At 42.1% G+C, this 20,460-nt stretch overlaps 1 protein-coding gene across 1 annotated transcript in view; it reads right to left on the bottom strand.

Annotated features, from left to right (window-relative positions):
• The window catches only part of LOC134586252 (dynein axonemal heavy chain 5-like), a 260,789-nt gene that overhangs the window by 38,654 nt on the left and 201,675 nt on the right, over positions 1 to 20,460 (bottom strand). The window contains exons 76-84 of the mRNA XM_063441744.1: positions 20,175 to 20,320; positions 20,012 to 20,095; positions 19,421 to 19,580; positions 19,231 to 19,327; positions 10,630 to 10,757; positions 9,077 to 9,336; positions 6,668 to 6,760; positions 6,144 to 6,256; positions 4,724 to 4,849 (exon numbers count right to left, since the gene is read on the bottom strand). Coding sequence (XP_063297814.1) covers positions 4,724 to 4,849; positions 6,144 to 6,256; positions 6,668 to 6,760; positions 9,077 to 9,336; positions 10,630 to 10,757; positions 19,231 to 19,327; positions 19,421 to 19,580; positions 20,012 to 20,095; positions 20,175 to 20,320 — 1,207 coding nt within the window. The remainder of the gene's footprint in view (positions 1 to 4,723; positions 4,850 to 6,143; positions 6,257 to 6,667; positions 6,761 to 9,076; positions 9,337 to 10,629; positions 10,758 to 19,230; positions 19,328 to 19,420; positions 19,581 to 20,011; positions 20,096 to 20,174; positions 20,321 to 20,460) is intronic.

Genomic DNA, 20,460 nt, shown 5'->3' with positions numbered 1-20,460 from the left:
AAGATCTGGAGAATTTGGAGGCCAAGGCAATACTTTGAATTCTTTGTCATGTCCCTTAAACCATTCCTGAACAATTTTTGCAGTGTGACATGTAGCATTATCCTGCCATCAGGGAACACCATAGCCACGATGGGGTGCACATGGTCTGCAACAATCTCTGGTAGGTGGTACATGTCAAAGTAACATCCACATGAATGCCAGGACCCAAGGTTTCTCAGCAAACCATTGCCCAGAGCATGACACTGCCTTCACCAGCCTGCCTTCTTCCCATGGTGTATCCTGCTGCCATCTCTTCCCCAGGTAAACAATGCACACACCGAGCCATCCACCTGATCTAAAAAAAAATATGATTCATCAGACCAGGCAATTAACTTCCACTGCTCCATGGTTCAGTTCTGATGCTCACATCCCCGTTGAAGGCACATTTGGCAGTGGGCAGGAGTCAACATGTGCATTCTGGCCAGTCTGTGGCTACACAGCACACAGCAAACTGCAACGCACTGTGAGTTCTGACACCTTCCTATCATGGTCAGCATTCAGTTTTTCAGCAATTTGAGGTACAATAACTCTTCTGTGTGATTAGACCAGGCATGAAGTACATAAGTGCACCTTATGATTCAACAGCATGTAAGTACCACCGTTAGCAGCAGTAACTTGAAGTAATCATTTTCTGCATGACGTTATCAGTCTTTCACATCATTGTGGAGGAATCTTGTCCCATTCTTCTTTACCACACTTATGTTCATTGAGGTTTGCTTATTTTTGGACAAGACATAGATGGAAATAGAGTTGAGCTAGCATGAATGCTTGAAAATGTTGAAGTAAAACTCATGAGACTAGATATCAAAGATATCTGAACAAAAATATAATTAATCCTATAATTAGCTACCTTTTGCAGACCCATTAAATAGTGACACAACAGGCAAATTCCTATAGGCCGCTTTAGGGTTTGTTTTCGAAAAAGTTACTAAATAAGTGCCTTGAGTCATTGTTAACCCCTTAAGGACTGGACTTTTTTTGCGATGTTGTACATTTGCGACCAGGCATCTTTTTGACACTTTTGTGGTGTTTGTGTTTAGCTGTAATTTTCCGCTCTCTCATTTACTGTTCCCATACAAATTATATATTGTTTTTTTCAGGACAAAAGGGGCTTTCTTTACATACCATTATTTATATAATCTCATCTAATTTAATTTAAAAAAAATGAAAAAATATGATGAAAAATTGAAAAAAATACACGTTTTTTGAATTTTATGTGAAAAATCTTTTACTCATCTACAAAAGCGAATGAAAAAAACTGCTAAATAGATTCAAAATGTTGTCCTGAGTTCAAAAATACCCAGTGTTTACATGCTTTTTGTTTTGCATGTTATAGGGCTATAAGTACAAGTAGGATATTGCGGTTTCAAAACATACATTTTTAAAATGTATCAATAGTGACATTGTAACACTGTTATCTGTCATAAATTGCTAAATAACACCCCACATGTACATATTTTTTTTAAAAGTAGACAACCCAGGGTATTCAATATGGGGTATGTCCAGACTTTTTTAGTAGCCACTTAGTCGCAAACACTGGCCAAAGTTAGCGTTCATATTTGTTTGTGTGTGAAAAAAGTAAAAAACTAAATTGAACGCTAATTTTGGCCAGTATTTGTGACTAAGTGGTTACTAAAAACGACTGGACTTACCCCATTTGCAATACCTTGGGTTGTCTTCTTTTGCAAATGGTATGCCATCATGGGGGTAATTCTCATTACTGGGCTACCATACGCTCTCAAAGGCAACGTAACCAACCTGGCCATTTTCAATGTAAAAATATTTGACCTATATATTTGACCCTGTAACTTTCAAAAACGCTATAAAACCTGTACATGGGGGGTCCTGTTCTACTCAGGAGACTTTGCTGAACACAAATATTAGTGTTTCAAAACTGGAAAATGTATCACAACAATTATATCATCAGTAAAAGTGCTGTTTGTGTGTGAAAAATGCAAAAAAAAAGTCACTTTCACTGACAATATCATCGCTGTGATATGTTTTACTGTTTTGAATCACTAATATTTGTGTTCAGCGAAGTCTCCCGAGTAAAACAGTACCCCCCATGTACATGTTTTAGGGTGTCGTAGAACGTTACAGGGTAAAATACAGTGATAGCAAATTAAATTCTCTGGTCTTTCGGCCTGGGTTGGCAGGCAGGTCCCTTAAATTGCAATCAATAAAATAACTTAATTATGTAAAAATATTACCTAAATACGCACGTAGAATTTAAATATATATGCATATTTATATATTTGAAGTCTACGTGTATATTTATATAATTATTTATGTAATTTTGTATATCGACATATGAATAGTTCGCATTCTTTTTATTTATTTAAATATACATAGATATATATACAATTTCATTCTAAGTGTATTTTGATATAAATATATATATATTAATATCAAAATACAGTTAGAATAAAATTTCGTATAGATATATAATTTTTTTTCAATTTTTTATTATTATTTTTAATTTTTTTAATTTAATTTAAATTATTTATTATTCGTATTTTATAATAATATATATATACAATATATATAGTTATTATATATATTATATATATATACGTGTGCAAATTAATTATGTGTATTTTTATATTAATATATGTACATATTAATATAAAAATACACTTAGCATGACATTATATATATGATATATAGACATATATTATATAGGTATAATATATGTCTATATATCATATATATATACACATATATAATAATATTTTTTTTTTATTACCTTTCACTTTAATTTTTTTTTATGATTTTACACTGGCAGGGAGACTGCCTGTCAGCACAGACAGTCCCCCTGCAGGCAGAGACTAGGACACCTATTGTGACCATGTGGTCGCCCTGTTGGGCGATCACATGGCCCCAGGGGTCCTAAAGCGCCATGGGGAGACTGTCTGGGCTGCAGGCAGTCTCCCCACACCGGGAGCACCGCCGATCGCCGCCGGGGGAACGACGGCGATCGGGTAAGTACATTTTAAATTTAGGACGGTTCAGGACCGTCGTCGGTCGGCAACGCAAAAATGCCGATGACGGTCCTGAACCGTCCTGCGTCCTCAAGGGGTTAATACCAACAGCCTGTTGATATTTGCAACCATAAAATATCAACAGGTTTCTAATATCCTGGTTCAAGTTTTGCGGGCTACCGCTAGTAGATTGGTAGAATTAATACAATGTGAATAAGGATTAGGGAGGAGGAATGAAACAGAAAAGTACCATAATAATAGAATGTGCCTAGTCAGAGTGAGGAAGTAGTAGAAGTAGCTAGAGACTGCTTGGCGTTCTTGTGTTAGAAGAAAGGAGGATGAACATGAATAGGTAGTTATGGCAAATTAGCTCTGTAAGAAATGGTAAGTTTGGCAAATGATCCTCACATTTTCCTACAGCTCTGAGGAAGGAGATTTGGTTGAACTTTGCTTAACTTTCTAGTTTTTTTCTCTTTCTGAGCAATACATATCATTTGCATGGTAAATTGATGAAAAATCCACATTTGTCATGGATGTTCCACTATATGGAAAAACAGAGAAGCTCTAATCAATGTATATGCATTTTGCTATGGACACTTAATTAGACTGTGAGTGTGCTTAACCCCTTAAGGACCAAACTTCTGGAATAAAAGGGAATCATGATGTGTCAGACATGTCATGTGTCCTTAAGGGGTTAAAGGACCACTCTAGTGCCAGGAAAACATACTCGTTTTCCTGGCACTAGAGTGCCCTGAGGGTGCCCCCACCCTCAGGGACCCCCTCCCGCCCGGCTCTGGAAAGGGGAAAGTCTTTAAAACTTACCTTTTTTCAGCGGTGGGCGGAGAGCTCTCCTCCTCCGATCCTCCTCTTCTCCTCCCCGTCGGCTGAATGCGCACGCGCGGCAAGAGCTGCGCGCGCATTCAGCTGGTCACATAGGAAAGCATTCATAATGCTTTCCTATGGACGCTTGTGTGCTCTCACTGTGATTTTCACAGTGAGAATCACGCAAGCGCCTCTAGCGGCTGTCAGTGAGACAGCCACTAGAGGAAATAGGGGAAGGCTTAACCCATTCACAAACATAGCAGTTTCTCTGAAACTGCTATGTTTCTGAAAAAAGGGGTTAACCCTAGAAGGACCTGGCACCCAGACCACTTCATTAAGCTGAAGTGGTCTGGGTGCCTAGAGTGGTCCTTTAACCCCTTAAGGACCAAACTTCTGGAATAAAAGGGAATCATGACATGTCACACATGTCATGTGTCCTTAAGTGGTTAATGGGAAATCTTGTCTTGATCGAGGGCAGGAACGTTTTAAACAAATGGTATCACACACTAATATTAAAGTCTGTCTTTTTATGTAGGTGAAGTGGTTATAGTTTCCTGTCCTTATCTGTTGTCATTAACAGGTTTAGATTCTGAAGACTAATGTTTATGACATGAAAATAGAAAACCTTAAGTTATACATCTGCGAATTCCTAAAGAACAAAAAGTGCGCACACATTACCCTGGATTAGGATGCATTAATATCATATGGTTCACATATATTAGATGAATAATCACCACATCAGCAAATAATACAGTGTATTTAATGGTGTATGGCAAAGTGCAATTGTAACTGAATTTTTTTTATTAAAATATAAATGAAAAAGCTAAGAAAGAACTATTTTATTATTTTCTAACCCTCGGGCGCTTTACACCTCCTCTTACCTTCCATCAATGGTAAGTGAGGAGCAGTAGGTAATGAAAGCAGCTGCCATCACACAGTTTGTAAGAAGATCAGCGATGCTGCTCTGAGCGAGGGCGTCGTTCCACTTCTTTTCTTGTGTCTTCAGTCTTAGAGGAAAAGAAAAAAAAAACATACATTTTGAATAAATGAATACAAATGTCTTCAAGTACTTGTTCAGTTTACCAGTGATAAAACAGTGCGATTCCTTTTTCTCAAGATGCGGGATGAGTAGACCAAACTATAAAGTGAGAGGGTGTCGTGCTCTTATGTACGATGACATACAACCTCTAATTTGTGTTCTACATTTCTCTGTTTGTTTTCTCAACTTTGTATTCCTACAATTTTGAGTCAATAAACATTCACTGAATAAAAGCAAGGAGAGGCAGATACAGAGAGGAAGACATTGGCTGGAAGTTAATTCAAGGGACACTATAGTCACCTGAATAACTTTAGCTTAATGAAGCAGTTTTGGTGTATAGAACTCTGCCATTTAGGAGTTAAATCCCTTTGTTTATGAACCCTAGTCATACCTCCCTGCATGTGACTTGCACAGCCTTCCATAAACACTTCCTGTAAAGAAAGCCCTATTTAGGCTTTCTTTATTGCAAGTTCTGTTTAATTAAGATTTTCTTATCCCCTGCTATGTTAATAGCTTGCTAGACCCTGCAAGAGCCTCCTGTATGTGATTAAAGTTCCATTTAGAGATTAAGATACAATTATTTAAGGTAAATTACCTCTGTTTGAAAGTGAAACCAGATTTTTTTTAATGCAGGCTCTGTCAATCATAGCCAGGGGAGGTGTGGCTAGGGCTGCATACACAGAAACAAAGCAATTTAACTCCTAAATGACAGTGAATTGAGCAGTGAAATTGCAGGGGAATGATCTATACACTAAAACTGCTTTATTTAGCTCAAGTAATTCAGGTGACTATAGTGTTCCTTTCAGCCAATCTGACTTCTGTAGGGCAGGGTGAGTATTTCTTTATTCATTTTACAGTTCTTTTATAGTGCTTTTATCCAGTGCATTTAACAAGTTATGCAAAATGAACATTGACAAGTATACAGAATATAGACAAACAACAAACAAACTGATAAAAAACAAAAAAAAAAAAAACATAGTATGAAGAACATCACACCATCGGGTTAAATCCTTAGTCCTTAATAGGAAATATATCCAGTTACTGTTTTGATGTTTCAGGGGGAATTATTTATTGGGCATAGTTCATATACTAGATGGGACGGTTTGTATAGCAAATGTATTTTGTATTCTTAAGCAGTCATAACATTGCCAATTAGTATTAATAAGTAGCACCAGATTTGTAATTGCACACTCTTGAGTTTACTAATATTGTTCTTTATATTATTATTTTTTATTACATCATTTTTTTTAGATTCTGCCTACCTTTCCAGCATATCTAGCGCTGCTTGGAGCCTTTCCTTGTGTGAGAGCAGCTCTTTGTGCAGTTGGTGCTTGATATTGACACCCATGTCATATTCCTGATGTAGCTGTTCCACCTGTAAGATAATGAATATTGATGAACACTGCAAGACATTCTGATATATAGTATCTACAAACAGTTCCAAAAGCTCCGTACAAAAATGATATAACATAATTATATTAGAGGATCTAAAGGAGAAGAAATATCTCCTCTCAGTTAAGTATATAAAACAAGTACTTGCAAGTAAATATCAATGACCACTTCTTACTCTCCTTTCATTTGTGTAAAAAGAAAACTGGATATTTCATTTTTAATGGTTTGTAAATTTAATTTAAAACAAAAGATGATTTTCTAACTTTTCTAACACTTGTGCATTGAGATTTTTTTGAACATTAACTTCATCCTTGCAGGTGGAGAGAATAGCAATTATAGTAGTGGCTAAAATATCTGACACATGTGTATATGTAAAAATATAAAAAGTTGTTACCTCGGCGTGGAGAGTTGGAAGGTCATCTGCTGTTAATGTGCTCAGGGTTTGATGATCTAATGTTGGAAGCTCTTCCTCAGAACTGTCAACAATCTAAACAAAAGGACAGGGATACTTTAAACCATGGAGTAGACACATGATGTCAAGGTGAAATATATTTTCTTTTCTCTTATCTCCGTTATAATAATATAATAATAGATATAATAATTGACATGCAGTTGTGCTCTCAAAAGTTTGCATTTCCTGGAAGCAGTTGTGAAATTATGGCATTTATTTTAAAAATATGACCGATCATGCAAAAAAATGTATTTTATTGAAGGATAGTGATCATAGTTACATAGCTGAAAAGAGACTTGCGTCCATCGAGTTCAGCCTTCCTCACTTTAGTTTTTTGCTGTTGATCCAAAAGAAGGCATAAAAACCCAGTTTGAACCACTTTTGCAACAAGCTAGGAAACAAAATCCTGACCCCAGAATGGCAGTGAGATTTATCCTTGGATCAAGCAGTTATTACCCTACATTGAAAGATTATATCTTTGAATATTCTGTTTTTGCAAGTGTGCATTTAGTAGCTGTTTGAACATCTGTATGGACTCTGATAAAACCACTTCTTCAGGCAGAGAATTCCATATCCTTGTTGTTCTTACAATAAAAAAACGCTTTTCTTTGCCTTATATGAAGCCATTTATTATCACGTTGAGTTGTTTGGCTCCTTTTTAAATCATAATAATAATAACAGAAATTATCCAAATTACCCTGATCAAAAGTTTACATACCCTTGAATGTTTGGCTTTGCTACAGACACACAAGATGGCACACACGGGTTAAAGTGGCAATTAAAGTTTATTTACCACACCTGTGGCTTTTTAAATTGCAATTAGTGTCTGTATATAAATAGTCAATGAGTTTGTTAGCTGTCGTGTGGATGCATTGAGCAGACTAGATATTGAGCCATGGGGAGCAGAAAAAAACAAAAAGAAATAAAAAAAATCAAAAGACCTGCGTAACAAAGTAATGGAACTTTATAAAGATAGAAAAGGATATAAAAAGATATCCAAAGACCGAGAAAGATTTCAGCCACAGCTGCAAGAAGAATTGTTTGGGATACAGAGAAAAATCCACATGTAACCTCAAGAGAAATACAGGCTGCTCTGGAAAAGGGAGGTGTGCTTGTTTCAAGGAGCACAATACGATGATACTTGAACAAAAATGAGCTGCATGGTTGAGTTGCCAGAAAGAAGCCTTTACTGCACCAATGCCACAAAAAAAGCCTGGTTACAATATGCCCTACAACACCTTGACACGCCTCACAGCTTCTGGCATACTGTAATTTGGAGTGATAAGACCAAAATAGAGCTTTATGGTCACAACCATAAGCGCTATGTTTTGGAGAGGGGTCAACAAGGCATATAGTGAAAAGAATACCATCCCCACTGTAAAGCATAGCGGTGGCTCACTGATGTTTTACAGGTGTGTGAGCTCTAAAGGCACAGGGAATCTTGTGAAAATTGATGGCAAGATGAATGCAGCATGCTATCAAAAATACTGGCAGACAATCTGCATTCTTCTGCAAGAAGGCTGCTCATGAGATGCTCTTGGACTTTCCAGCATGACAATTACCCTAAGCACAAGGCCCAGCTGACCCTACAGTGGTTACAGCAGAGAAAGGTGAAGGTTCTGGAGTGGCCATCACAGCCTCATGACTTTAATTTCATCAAGCCACATTGGGGAGATCTCAAACGTGCGGTTCATGCAAGATGACCAAAGACTTTGCATGACCTGGAGGCATTTTGCCAGGATGAATGGGCAGCTGTGCCACCGGCAAGTATTAGGGGCCTCATAGACAACTATTACAAAAGACTGCATGCTGCCATTGATGCAAGAGGAGGCAATACACAGTATTAAGAACTAAGAGTATGCATACTTTTGAACAAGGGTCATTTACTTTTTTCTTTGTTGCCATGTTTTGTTTTATGATTGTGCCATTCTGTTATAACTTACAGTTAAATATGAATCCAATAAGAAATAAAAGAAATATGTTTTGCCTGCTGACTCATGTTTTTTCTTTCAAAATGGTACATATATTACCAATTCTCCAAGGGTATGCAAACTTTTGAGCACAACTGTAAACATAAAAAAAAAATGTATTTTCCACCCTGTTTGGTTACATTTGTAACCTAATTCAATCATACTTTTTTGTTTAACAGTAGCAATATAGAAATGTGCAAGAAGGAACTTCCTTTAAATCTTTACATTTAGTCAAGGCATGGAAATAATTATGAAAAATCAAACAAACAAACAAACAAACCCCTGCAACCTTAAGAGCTGAAATGGTGCTAAATGAATGGAACAGGAGCACTAACTAAATGACTGATCTGGCATACATATTAACAAATAATTATTTACTCACCAATGATGACTGTGCTTCCTTTATAAGAAGATCCTCCTTTTCTTTTTCAAATTCTGACAGTCTTCTCAGGCATTCTTTTAATGGCCCACAAAGTCGAGTATACTCCACAATGGCTACAATGAATGCCACTAATGTAGCAGCATCCTCAGAGGTGTACCTAGCATTTGCAATGGTAATTTCCCCTTTCTTTGCATCTTTGGTTTTGTTGGTGTCTACATGTGAATATTTCTTAGCAGGTGTGATGGATTTGGGTGTAGCATCTGCATATGAAAACACATTTTACACATTGAGGAATGCAGTTCTTATAAAATAATTTAAATTAGATTACAAAGAACTCAAGCAGGTTCACACCTTGAAATCACATATAGGCTTTGATAGGACATCCAAGAGTAAAATTCATAACTAAAATGCAAACTGGACCCAAAATATCCATTTTACTAAAACGATTTGGATGCACATTTAGACACTGGTCTTAAATTTGCAGATTCATTTCCGAATAATTCAGATATACTGAAAGAAGTCTGAATTCCAAACAAACCATAGGTACTCAGACATTTCTGACAATCAGAACAAATATATTGTATTACAAATGTAAATAACTAAAAATATATATAATCAAAGTCCTCAGGACTGCTTAACAAGGTGAGTTGGTCTAGCTAATTTTTTTATTTACATATTCAGGGCTACATTTTGTCTGTTGTTAACTCAGCAGGGTTCATTAACAATGTGGTTGCTAAATATCAGTTGTACACCATTGTTATTACTAACAATGGGAATATATATGTGGACAAAAAGTGCCAACAGGTTTCCAATCTCTAGGCCAATGTTTAGTGGCTAACAGTTACTAATATCCACCCTTATACTGTATAATATGCATCTTCACATTCATTACCATAGCAACTGGACAGTGTATGCATGCACACTTCACGTGTGATCAGCCTAGGTGGGATAGAGACAGAAGATACTTACTCTATGTGCACATGAAAGTTGACGTACATGTCCAAAAACATGTACATTATGGGTTTTAAACTGATTTAGTTCTATACAAGGTATATATCTGTGTGTGAAGGGAAGACAGTAACTAGGAGCACTTTCTCTGCTATTAAAAAGTTAAACTTGGTTACAGATTAAATGCTGCTCATAGAGCAGCATTTTATTGGCGCAGCGTGGCATTTTCCAGAAGATCCAACGATCACTCTATTGCCCCTGTCACAGGGACATTCGGGAAAACAAAACATAACTTCAGGCTTCCATTGCTAAGCTGCCCATCTAAAACCTACCAAGATGTCCATTGCAACAGATTTATGGTTATATGCTGGCACACAAATGCCAAGAGTAGTATTATGCTAGAGCAATACAGCATAGCATTGTGAAGGGCTCAAACAAAAAATTTACATATATTTAGTGATAATTCATGGCAACTGGAGCAACAAATACATTTACATTAAGGGGACATTGTTATCATCATGTTTTGTGGATGACAGAGTATTTTTAAAGCCAGATTGAATCTGATAATAAATCTAAATACAATGAACACATGTATAATTACGCACGTGGGGCAGCATTTTCAAGCAAGGATCCTTCCCCAGTTACTCCATGGGAACCTTCCTTTGCTTTTCCAAGGTAGGTCTCTATTTCCTTCAGGGTCACATCTGGAAGCCCATCTTCAAGTCTAGCAATTCTAAATAAGGAGAGGTGTTAAAAATGCCTTGGTAAGTATGACTTTTAAATAAAACAGCTCATATTTGGTCAACTATAAAGTGATGGAATTAGCTGTTTGGCCTTTTACTGTTGCAAAGATCCAGACAGCGAAAAAGATTTTAAAAAAATGTAGCTAATCTCTTCAAATGAAAGCCATATTCAAATTGGCATCTTGTTTTGTTTCCAATAAGTAAGGGCACTGGTAGAATTCATACCATGGTCACTGACAAATAACTGGACTGATGATAATAAATACAGGGTAGCACCATATCTGCTTAATGGACACACAGGGTGCCTTTGTTTTCTCCCTGTACTTCGATAACATTAACACCAAGTGGCAGGAGGTCATTTTAGACTTTCCACCATGTTCCACCATGTCTTTCCACCGGGAGCTTGAGTAGGCACATACATTGTGCAGGGCTTATCATGCACATATCTAGGTCTATAGGTTTCCAATGAACCACTTATTAGCAGTGAATTATAGAAAACGTACAATTCTCCCTTATGGAATACAACACTAGAAAACAAAGACTAGCTTTGCAAGACTAGGTCTGCAGTCATTTCCTGCAGAATTAGCAGATAATGGGGATTTGTTATTTAAGAGAGGCCTTATTGTGTGTATCTGTCTAAAGAATTTTGAATACATTTTCTATATAATGCGTTATACTGTAAATTCATACTTGTGCGTTGCTACATTAGCAGTGAATTATTGACAGCAGATTGCAAACCAATCCATGACTACCTTAATTTCTTGTTACATTTTTTACTTATGGTTGGGTGGCCATGTTAACTAATATTAATTTAAAATTCAGTTATTATTAGCCTTATGAAAAAGTGTTCTCTGAAACATTCACCTATATGTGAACCCTTCATGAGAGATTTTAAGCTGTGTAGCTTTTTTTTTTTTTTTTTTTTTAAATTCTTTATTTGTAAACAAGGTGAGGTAACCACAGGCACGTGGAAGCAGTATAAGGAGATACATAGTGCAGTAACATTGTCCCACATACATAAAACCATTAGTCCATGAACATGCAGTTGGATTGAAAACATTACGTTCGAGGAAAGCAAAAATAATAATCAGTCCACAGTTTTCATAGCTCGTGAGAGTTCCATTGTTATAGATGCAAGAACATGTGTGGAGTTACACCTTGTTGTTTTTTGTTTTAGTAATATAAGAAAATAACAGTCCTCCTCTGTACACCGCTCAGGTCCACATACATCCTTAGCGTGTTAGAGCAGTAGGCCTCGGTTTTCCGTCTAAAAAGCCACAGAATCCCAGTTTTATATACAAGGCTAGTTGGTTTACATGAGATCTTTGACCCCGTATCATTTATGGGTGTCGCCTTAGGCATTGGATCGGCACGTATGCGATACAGTGTCTGAAGCCTTCAGTGGGCGGTGTCGCTTTGATAGAGGACCGAGCGATGATAAGGCTTGGTGTACATGGAGTCGGACGAAGAAAGGATAATGAAGATGGGGTGAAGGAACTTAGTGAGAAGAGGGGGAGGGTGTGGGGAAGGAAAGGAGGGAGGGGAGGGTGGAAGGAGTAGGTTCAATCTGTATTAGCGTGTTACAATTATAGGAAAGTTTCATGGATTAAATTTAAACTGTAAGGCGTTGGGCTCTGGTGGAAATCAGGGTGCTGCAAGCATCCTCTCTAAGCCATAACCGGTCCCGACCAGGACGAAGTCTCGGGCGGGGTTCCGGGGTAAATCCCCTTTCCTCTCCCCTAGTCTCCGATTCCGCTGTTCATCCACGGGGCCCAGACCCTATCAAACTTTTTAGTAGTGCCTCTAACTAGCGCCGTCAGCTTATCCATAAGGAAAGCGTCCTTGATCTTTCGCACGACTACGTCGACAGGGGGGGTATCGGGTTGGAGCCACACTTGGGCCAGGGCTCTTCTGGCAGCTAAGTTCACTTTGTGCAACAGGTTTTGTTCCGCTCTGGGCCAGTCATCAAGAGGTCTGGCCAGGAGGAATACCCATGGGTCCAACTTAAGCTCTCTATCAAAAATATCCTTCAAAAGTCCTACCACCCGTTTCCAGAAGTTCTGTGCTGCAGGGCATTCCCACCACATATGTATGTAGGATCCCTTCTGGCCACAGCCTCTCCAGCACAGATCCGTGGGTGTTTTGCGCATTTTATATAACTTCACCGGGGTGGTATACCACCGAAAGAGGGTCTTATATGCCTGTTCCTGCATGGAGACACATACCGACGAAGAGGCTGCTGCCTCCCAGATCTCCTGCCAGTCGACGCCTTCCAATTCCTCCCCCAAGTCCGCTTCCCACTGAGAGATATATGTGAGGTCGCCCCATTCCGTCGTGTGTGTACTCAGGTGTGTGTACAGAATGGAGATGAGGCTCCTGGGAAACCGTTCTTTGAGGCACATGGACTCGAAGAAGGTTGGCCGGCTCAGTGCACTAGCTTTAATCATAGGGGCCTGGGCGAAGTCTCTCACCTGGATGTAGCGAAAGAAGTCGGCGGGGCGTAGGGTAGCCCTAGTCTTAAGTTCGTCGAATGTAACAACAGATCCGCCTTCATAGAGGTGGCAGAGGCGCTGTACCCCTGTGCCTTCAATACCCCTAAAATCTCTAGCGTTTAGTCCCGGCGGAAATGCAGTATTTCTCAAAAAGGGAGTTAGGGGGGAAAGTCGGGGTGACAAACCATATTTGGTTGATGAGGCATCCCAAAGTCTCAGAGAGTTCGCAATAGCTGGGCATGCAATGTGTGTCGATGGTCTATGGTCCCTTGGGACCCACATCAGAAATTGAGGCAAGTCTGGTCCCGTGAGGGACGATTCTAAGTCCACCCACCGCCGTTCCCCAGGAGGGGAATGCCATAAGGCTAGTTGTGTAAGTTGCGCTGCCTGGTAATAGAAGTACAAATTAGGGAGGCCCAGGCCTCCTCTCGTCTTCGCTCGATAAAGAACGTTCCGAGAGGTCCTGGGTCTCCTGTTCTGCCAGATGAATTTCCCTATTGCCTGTTGGAGTGTGCCCAGGTCTGATTTGGTTACTTTAACTGGGAGGGCCTGGAACAAGAACAGAATCCTAGGGAGAATGTTCATCTTCACCGAGTGGATTCTACCGATCCATGAGATCGGTTTATCCAGCCATTTCTCCATATCCGTCATTAACGTACGGATCAGAGGCGTATAATTTTGTGTGAATAGTCGAACCGGGTCTGCCGTTAACCACACCCCCAAATATTTTACATGATCCCTAGCTAAGCGAATCTGGTATGTGTCGCCTATGGAGGTTATGACAGGGTCAGGCATGCAAATCGGTAATGCGCAGGATTTGTGCATATTCACTTTGTATCCTGCCAATCTACTATAGTCAGCCAGGACACCCGTTAACGCCCTCATAGACGGAAGTGGGTCGGCCAGGGTCAGTAAGATGTCGTCGGCGAAGCCCGACACAACGTACTGATGGCCCCCTACCGAAATCCCATGGATGTCCGGGTTGTCTCGTATTGACTGCAGAAGGGGTTCTAGGGAGAGGATAAACAGCAGGGGAGACAAAGGGCATCCCTGTCTGGTACCGTTTCCTAGGCCGAAGGGTGTCACCTTCGCCCCCGATATGCGAACCCGTGCTTTAACATTTGTATACATTGCTTGTACCGCAGTGATAAATGAGTCTGGTAAGCCAAAGTGTCGAAGGACTTCGAAAAGATAGGGCCATTTAACCCTATCAAAGGCCTTCTCGGCGTCGAGGGATAGAAACAATGTTGGAATTTTCCTATTCGCTTGCCTCCAGATGAGGTCAATGTTCCGCCGGGTATTTTCAAAAAGCTGCCGACCAGGTACGAAGCCAACCTGGTCAGGGTGTATCAGTTTCGTCAAGAAGGGGTTTAGTCGGTTGGCCAAGACCTTCGCCAAGATCTTGGAATCGTGATTGATCAGCGAGATCGGGCGGAAACCGCCCGGGTCGAGATCATCCTTGCCCGGTTTAGGTAACAATACCACGTCCGCCAATGACATGTCTCTGTCCGGGGCGCCACCCCCCATGAGGTCGTTAAACCACGACTCCAAGTGAGGTACTAGCTCCTCTCGGAAAGCTTTATAATAACTGCCCTCGAAACCGTCTGGACCTGGAGCTTTATTGCCTTTCAGCATTGAAATTGCAACGTTTATCTCATCGGTAGTTATGCGTGCTCCAAGAGCCGCCGATTCACCTGCTTGCAGTTTTGGTAAAGCGAGACGAGACAGAAAGGCACGAGCCTCGTACTCTTCCTGTTGAGGGTCTGAAGCAGTCCCGGTGGAATGGTTGTATAAGTTAGAGTAATATTCCGTGAAGACCCCTGCAATCTCAGTGGGGTCTGTACAGATTTTGCCCGAAGCGTCTTTGATACGTGTGATATGCGAGTGTCCCTGTCTCGGGCGTAGGGCCCTGGCTAACAGAGTATCCATTTTATTGGATTTCTCATAATAGGTCCGTCTGGACCAAGTCATGGCCCTAGCCGTGTCATCTATGAGTGTGTTGCGGACCGAGGATCTCAATCTCTGCACTTCCGCTAGCGTGACTGGCGACTGGAGGGCTTTATGTTTTTCTTCTGCTTTCCCTAACGCCTCCAGCTGTGTGGACAGCAGTTGCGTTTTGCGTCTTTTCTTTACTGTGGCCTCGCGAATTAATATACCCCTAATGACCGCTTTGTGTGCGGCCCATAGCGTAGCTGGTCTTACGTCAGTACACGCGTTTCTAGCGAAATATTCGAGCAGTTCTTTGCGGACAACCTCTACTATAACCGGGTCCTGTAGTAGAGAGGTGTTTAACTTCCAGGACCACGGGGAGGCCGCACTCAACCTATCCAAAGTCAGCGTGACCTCCGCGTGGTCGGACCAGGTGATGGAACCGATAGCAACGCCCGAAACCCTGGATGCGGCACTGGAATTAATCAGGAATGAGTCTATCCTAGAGTAAGTTTTGTGAGGTGCTGAGTAAAATGTATAATCTCGACCATCGGGGTGGTGTGCTCTCCAGATATCAATGAGGCCTGTGCGGTGTAGGAAGGTGCGGAGCAATTTGTCTTGGCGGCCACTCCCGTGAGACCTCGGGAGACCGTCGCGCAGGCTTCTGTCCGCTGCAGGGCATGGGGTGGCGTTAAAGTCGCCCCCCGCGATAACCATACCGTGAGGCAGACCGTTTACGACCTGGGTCATAGTGTCCCAGAAGTCCACCGAGGGGTCGTTAGGGGCGTAAATATTTATAATATGGATGGCGTGAGAGTACAGAGTTCCGGATATTAAAACAAAACGGCCACTCGGGTCCATCGTGACAGTACCTACCCGAAGCGGGCATCTATGGTGTAGGAGCACCGCTACCCCATTCCTTTTGTTTAATGCCCTTGCCTCGTGGGTAGTCCTGTAAGTGTGGTCTCTGAGAGTGAACTTCGCCGATTTCGGAATATGTGTCTCCTGCAGGAGTGCAATGTCCGGGTTTAAACGCTTAAGTTCCCTAAACATGAGGCGACGTTTATTCGGTGCGTTTAAGCCTTTGACGTTCAGGGATAAGAGTTTCAAGGGCATTGATAGTGAATAAGGGAAAGGCTAAACCTAGTGGCCATTTTCACCAAATACTGGTGATAGATAGGTGGTATATAGAGTGGTGTCTCAGATTGTCTATCTATGCCCCCTGCGTCAGGGCCGAGCTCTGAGTCATCGCAGATTGAACCAACGCCTCCTTCCAAAGAGGGTACCCTAAAACAGGGGGGAGGAGGGGGAGGAGGGCAAAAAGGGTAGAAGGGAGAGGGAGAAAGAAAAGTAAAAATAGAGAGAAAAAACATCGTACATAATAATAAACCCCTGGTCTTATTTGTAGCCAGGGACGAGTGGGGGCCTTGTATAGGCTCCCCCGGAGTCTGCATGAGGCTCCAGAGTCGCCCAGACATAGACCAACGAAAAAATGGGCACCAACAGGGTGCCTAATCAAATAACTTTTGCATGAAAAACGATGTAACAATGGGCGAAACGTCTCGCGATCCCACCAAGGCCAGCCCGGGCCCACAGTCCAACAGAGGGGCCCCAACCCCGCCCCATCCCCCCGTCCCGTGGAGAACTCCGCCTACCCCCCCACCCCCAATCCCAGAGGGGATAACCCCCACCGACGAGGCGGGGGGGGGGGGGGGGGGATGAACAGCTAAAAATGCACCCCGGAGCAGTATGGGCGGTCCCGAGGGCAAGGAGCGCACGGTGGGGGGGGGGGGGAGGGGGGGGGGGGGGGCAAATAAGACCCGGAATTGCCCGTGGGTCAGAATCAGGGCGGAGCCCGTAGGAAAATATAACGCAAAACAACATGAGGCAGCGAGCCTGGGGCGTCTATCCGCCTAAGGAGAGGGGCACAAAAAGTACAGTTATTTATCCCACCCGTCACCCCAAGGGGGTATCGCCTCCCTCGTATTAAGACTAGGGGGGGGGGAGCAGGTTTAATAGGGTGCATTGCATAAAACGGGGGAGGTGAGAGGGGGTCATTGGTCGCTATGGCCGAGTTGCCATATAGGCCTAATAATTAGAGGCGGAGAGATACCCCCTACACGTCCCAGCTCGAACCCCCCGAGCTCCGTAAACCTGCTATACACGATTGGGAAAAGCCGACATGATTATCGTTTAGCGTACAAATAACCATACAAAGTCAAACACCACCATCTCCCTCCTCCCCCACCCCCCGAGTGAAAATCAAGGCGACCCGGGAATAAAACATCAGAGCAAAGCATAGTAAATAACGATCATTAAAAATAAAGAGTACGCCCACGGCCGCCGTGAGTTTGTGATAGTCAATCAAAAAGGGCCGTTCGCCATCATTCCTTTGAACGCTCCCTATCCCGGGGCCACAGAGGTGTAGAGAGAGTAAGGGCCGGGTGAGGAGGGACGATATGGGGGTGCAATAACGAACATAAGGGGGTGGGAGAAATCCCTAGCCCACCCCAATACTAGTGCCCCCCCCCCCCCCGATGGAAGGAAAATAAACATTCCTGGGCAATTGTATAAGGGGCCCCCGGGTCCCGGGTGAAAAAACAAAAGTGGGGAGGATGAGGGATTCCCGCAATCCCCCTCCCAAACAATAAGGGCCCACCCGGAAAAGCTCACCGCTCTGGGCCACCGGCCGCTCACCCAACGCCAAGTTAAAGGATCCGAAATCATTCGCCTGCTGTGTACCACTCCCGGGGTAGGGCAGGGAGGACCTCCGCCGAAGACCTCGGAACCGCGAAACCCTCTGGTATACGAATCCCGAGCTCCGATAGGAACGCAGCCGGATCGCCGTCAGCATGGAGGACTTTCGTGCGGCCATTTTTGAAGGCCAATAATCGAAAAGGGTGACCCCATGCATATTTAATAGATTCCATTTGTAGAATTTCCGTAACAGGACGCCAGTCTCGTCGTTTCTTCAAGGTAGCAGGGGTTAAGTCCTGATACAATGCAAGGTCTGTCCCGTTATATGTTATTGGGCCGTCTCTGCCACGTTTCATCAATGCTTCCTTTGTCTGGAAGGACAGAAACTTAATGATTACGTCTCTCGGTCTCTTCTCATCCGCCCTCCTGGCACGGAGCGCCCGGTGAGCCCGCTCGATGTGCCATAGGTGTTCCGGCACATCGGGGAGAAGCGGTCTAAAGATCTTCAAGACCACTTCCACCAGGGACCCCTCTCCCTCCTGTTCCGGGAGGCCACGGAGGCGGATATTATTCCGCCGCGACCTGTTGCCAAGGTCATCTATCGCCGCTGCGGCCATCTGCAGTTGGGACGTTAAGGAGTTTATTTGTGCAGCTGACTCGTTGTGGGCCTGTACTGTAGACTCCATCCTTTGTTCGAGAGCCGCCGTCCTCGTACCCAGGGCTTGGATTTCGGCCTTCACTTCCGTCGTAGTGCGGACAATTTCTGTGGCCAGGTATGTGCGTACCTCCGATAGTTTGGCCAATATTTGGCTGGCCTCCGAGTCCAATGCCCCCGCAGCAGCTCCGCTGCCGGGGCTCGCAGGAGAGGTAGGTGTCCCCGGGCCGTCCCGACCGCCATCTTGGGTGGATAGCCTCGCGGCTCGTGAGGCCGCAAACATATCGGGGACCGAGGTCACCGATTCCGAGGGTTTTTTCACCGGTTTTCTTTGATTCCGTTTTTCCATCCCGGTCCCCCTTACTGGTGAGTCGGAGAGTATGTCGAAAAATATCGATTTTCAGCCTTTGTTAGCCGTTGGCACTGTGGTTACAGCGGAGCTCTAGCCAGACACGTCCAGCTCGCTCGGCTGCAAACCACGCCCCCTGCATCCTCTAAGCTGTGTAGCTTTAATGACAATTTTATTTGCACTCTTCATTTCCTCTAAAAAAATTTATTAAATATTTTACCTTTTAATTATTATTATTACTCAATTTTTAAAGTAAAATAGTACATATATGTGTAGGAGTGACAGCATATGTACTCCTCCTGGTATCATTGTGATACTTTAATAATTGTTTTTTGACTTACTGATTTATCATTTCAACAAACTTGCTACTTTCTCCTATACGATACTGCAAATTCTTCCACCTGGTTCTGTCAATCTTATCAGTAGTCTCTCGAAAACCTGCGTACCAACATGGAAGATAATATAAGAAATATGGCAGTGTCATGTAAGTCATGTACATATTGGATCTCGTATACAAATTTGATGTTTTACCTCGTTTTGACGTAGATGATTTTGCAGCAGGTGAAGGTTGAAATCTGTAGTTACCTTTATTCTCCGAGTTTTCATGCATATGTATTGGAGACTTGGCCAAACCATTGTAATTTTCAGTTTTATAGAGACAATTCACCATAACTAGCGCCATCTCTAAAATCTAAATAAAAACATTTATCTGCAACATGGTCTCTGCTGTGTAGAAGCACATTGAAGGTATATGATATAAACACAGAAAACACAATTTAATATGAGTAATATTTATCTATCATTAACATATTCCACAGCACGTTACGATTAGAGAAAAGGAGGAGGAAAACCCTTCTCAAATGAACTTACAATCTATGGTATATGAATATATATAGTTAGCTGTCTTGGTCAAGGGGCAATTGAAACGAAAATTAGGACACTAGCAGTTTCATTGTTGACTCCTCCCATTTTACATTGCTGCACCTTATTTTAGAACAGAACACCTTGATTAATTCCCCCAACGTCCATTAATTACAATTCTTTTTATAAACTGGAAATATAGTTCTTAGGGGAACTGAAATTGTCTGTGCTAATGTGTATTGGTACTAAGCATTTCCTCACCTGGGCAACAAGGTAGGGCGGATTTTGGCCTCTTACAAGTCTCTCGATACATGACTTGTCCACTTTACTGCACCAATGGATAACCTGTAAGTTAAAACAAAAGAGTACACTTGTATTTGGAACATTAGGGAGGTACAGTGACTTTGTACAGATAAATTATTACCTGGTTCTTTGCATGTTTGAGGCTGCTTCGAACATCTTCCAACTCACTAGCTGCTTTCTCGATCTTCTGCATGATTTCCTGTAGGTGGGATTTTTTGCTGGCTTCCTTCATGCAGTTAAATGCATCATCATATTCATCAGAACTATCTATAAGTCAAATGAAAAAGTCAGCTTTACATAAACAAGCATTTAGCATGGTATTTGCAAGTAAACGGCCAGGCTATTGTGCACAAGCCTTAGCCATCTCAAACAAAAATAAAATATGTAATTTTTTGCATTTAGTGTGC

Source organism: Pelobates fuscus, chromosome 2 (genome assembly GCF_036172605.1).
Source record: "Pelobates fuscus isolate aPelFus1 chromosome 2, aPelFus1.pri, whole genome shotgun sequence".
In the NCBI taxonomy this organism is placed as follows: Eukaryota; Metazoa; Chordata; class Amphibia; order Anura; family Pelobatidae; genus Pelobates; species Pelobates fuscus.
This window is presented reverse-complemented; position numbering and strand designations above follow the sequence as displayed.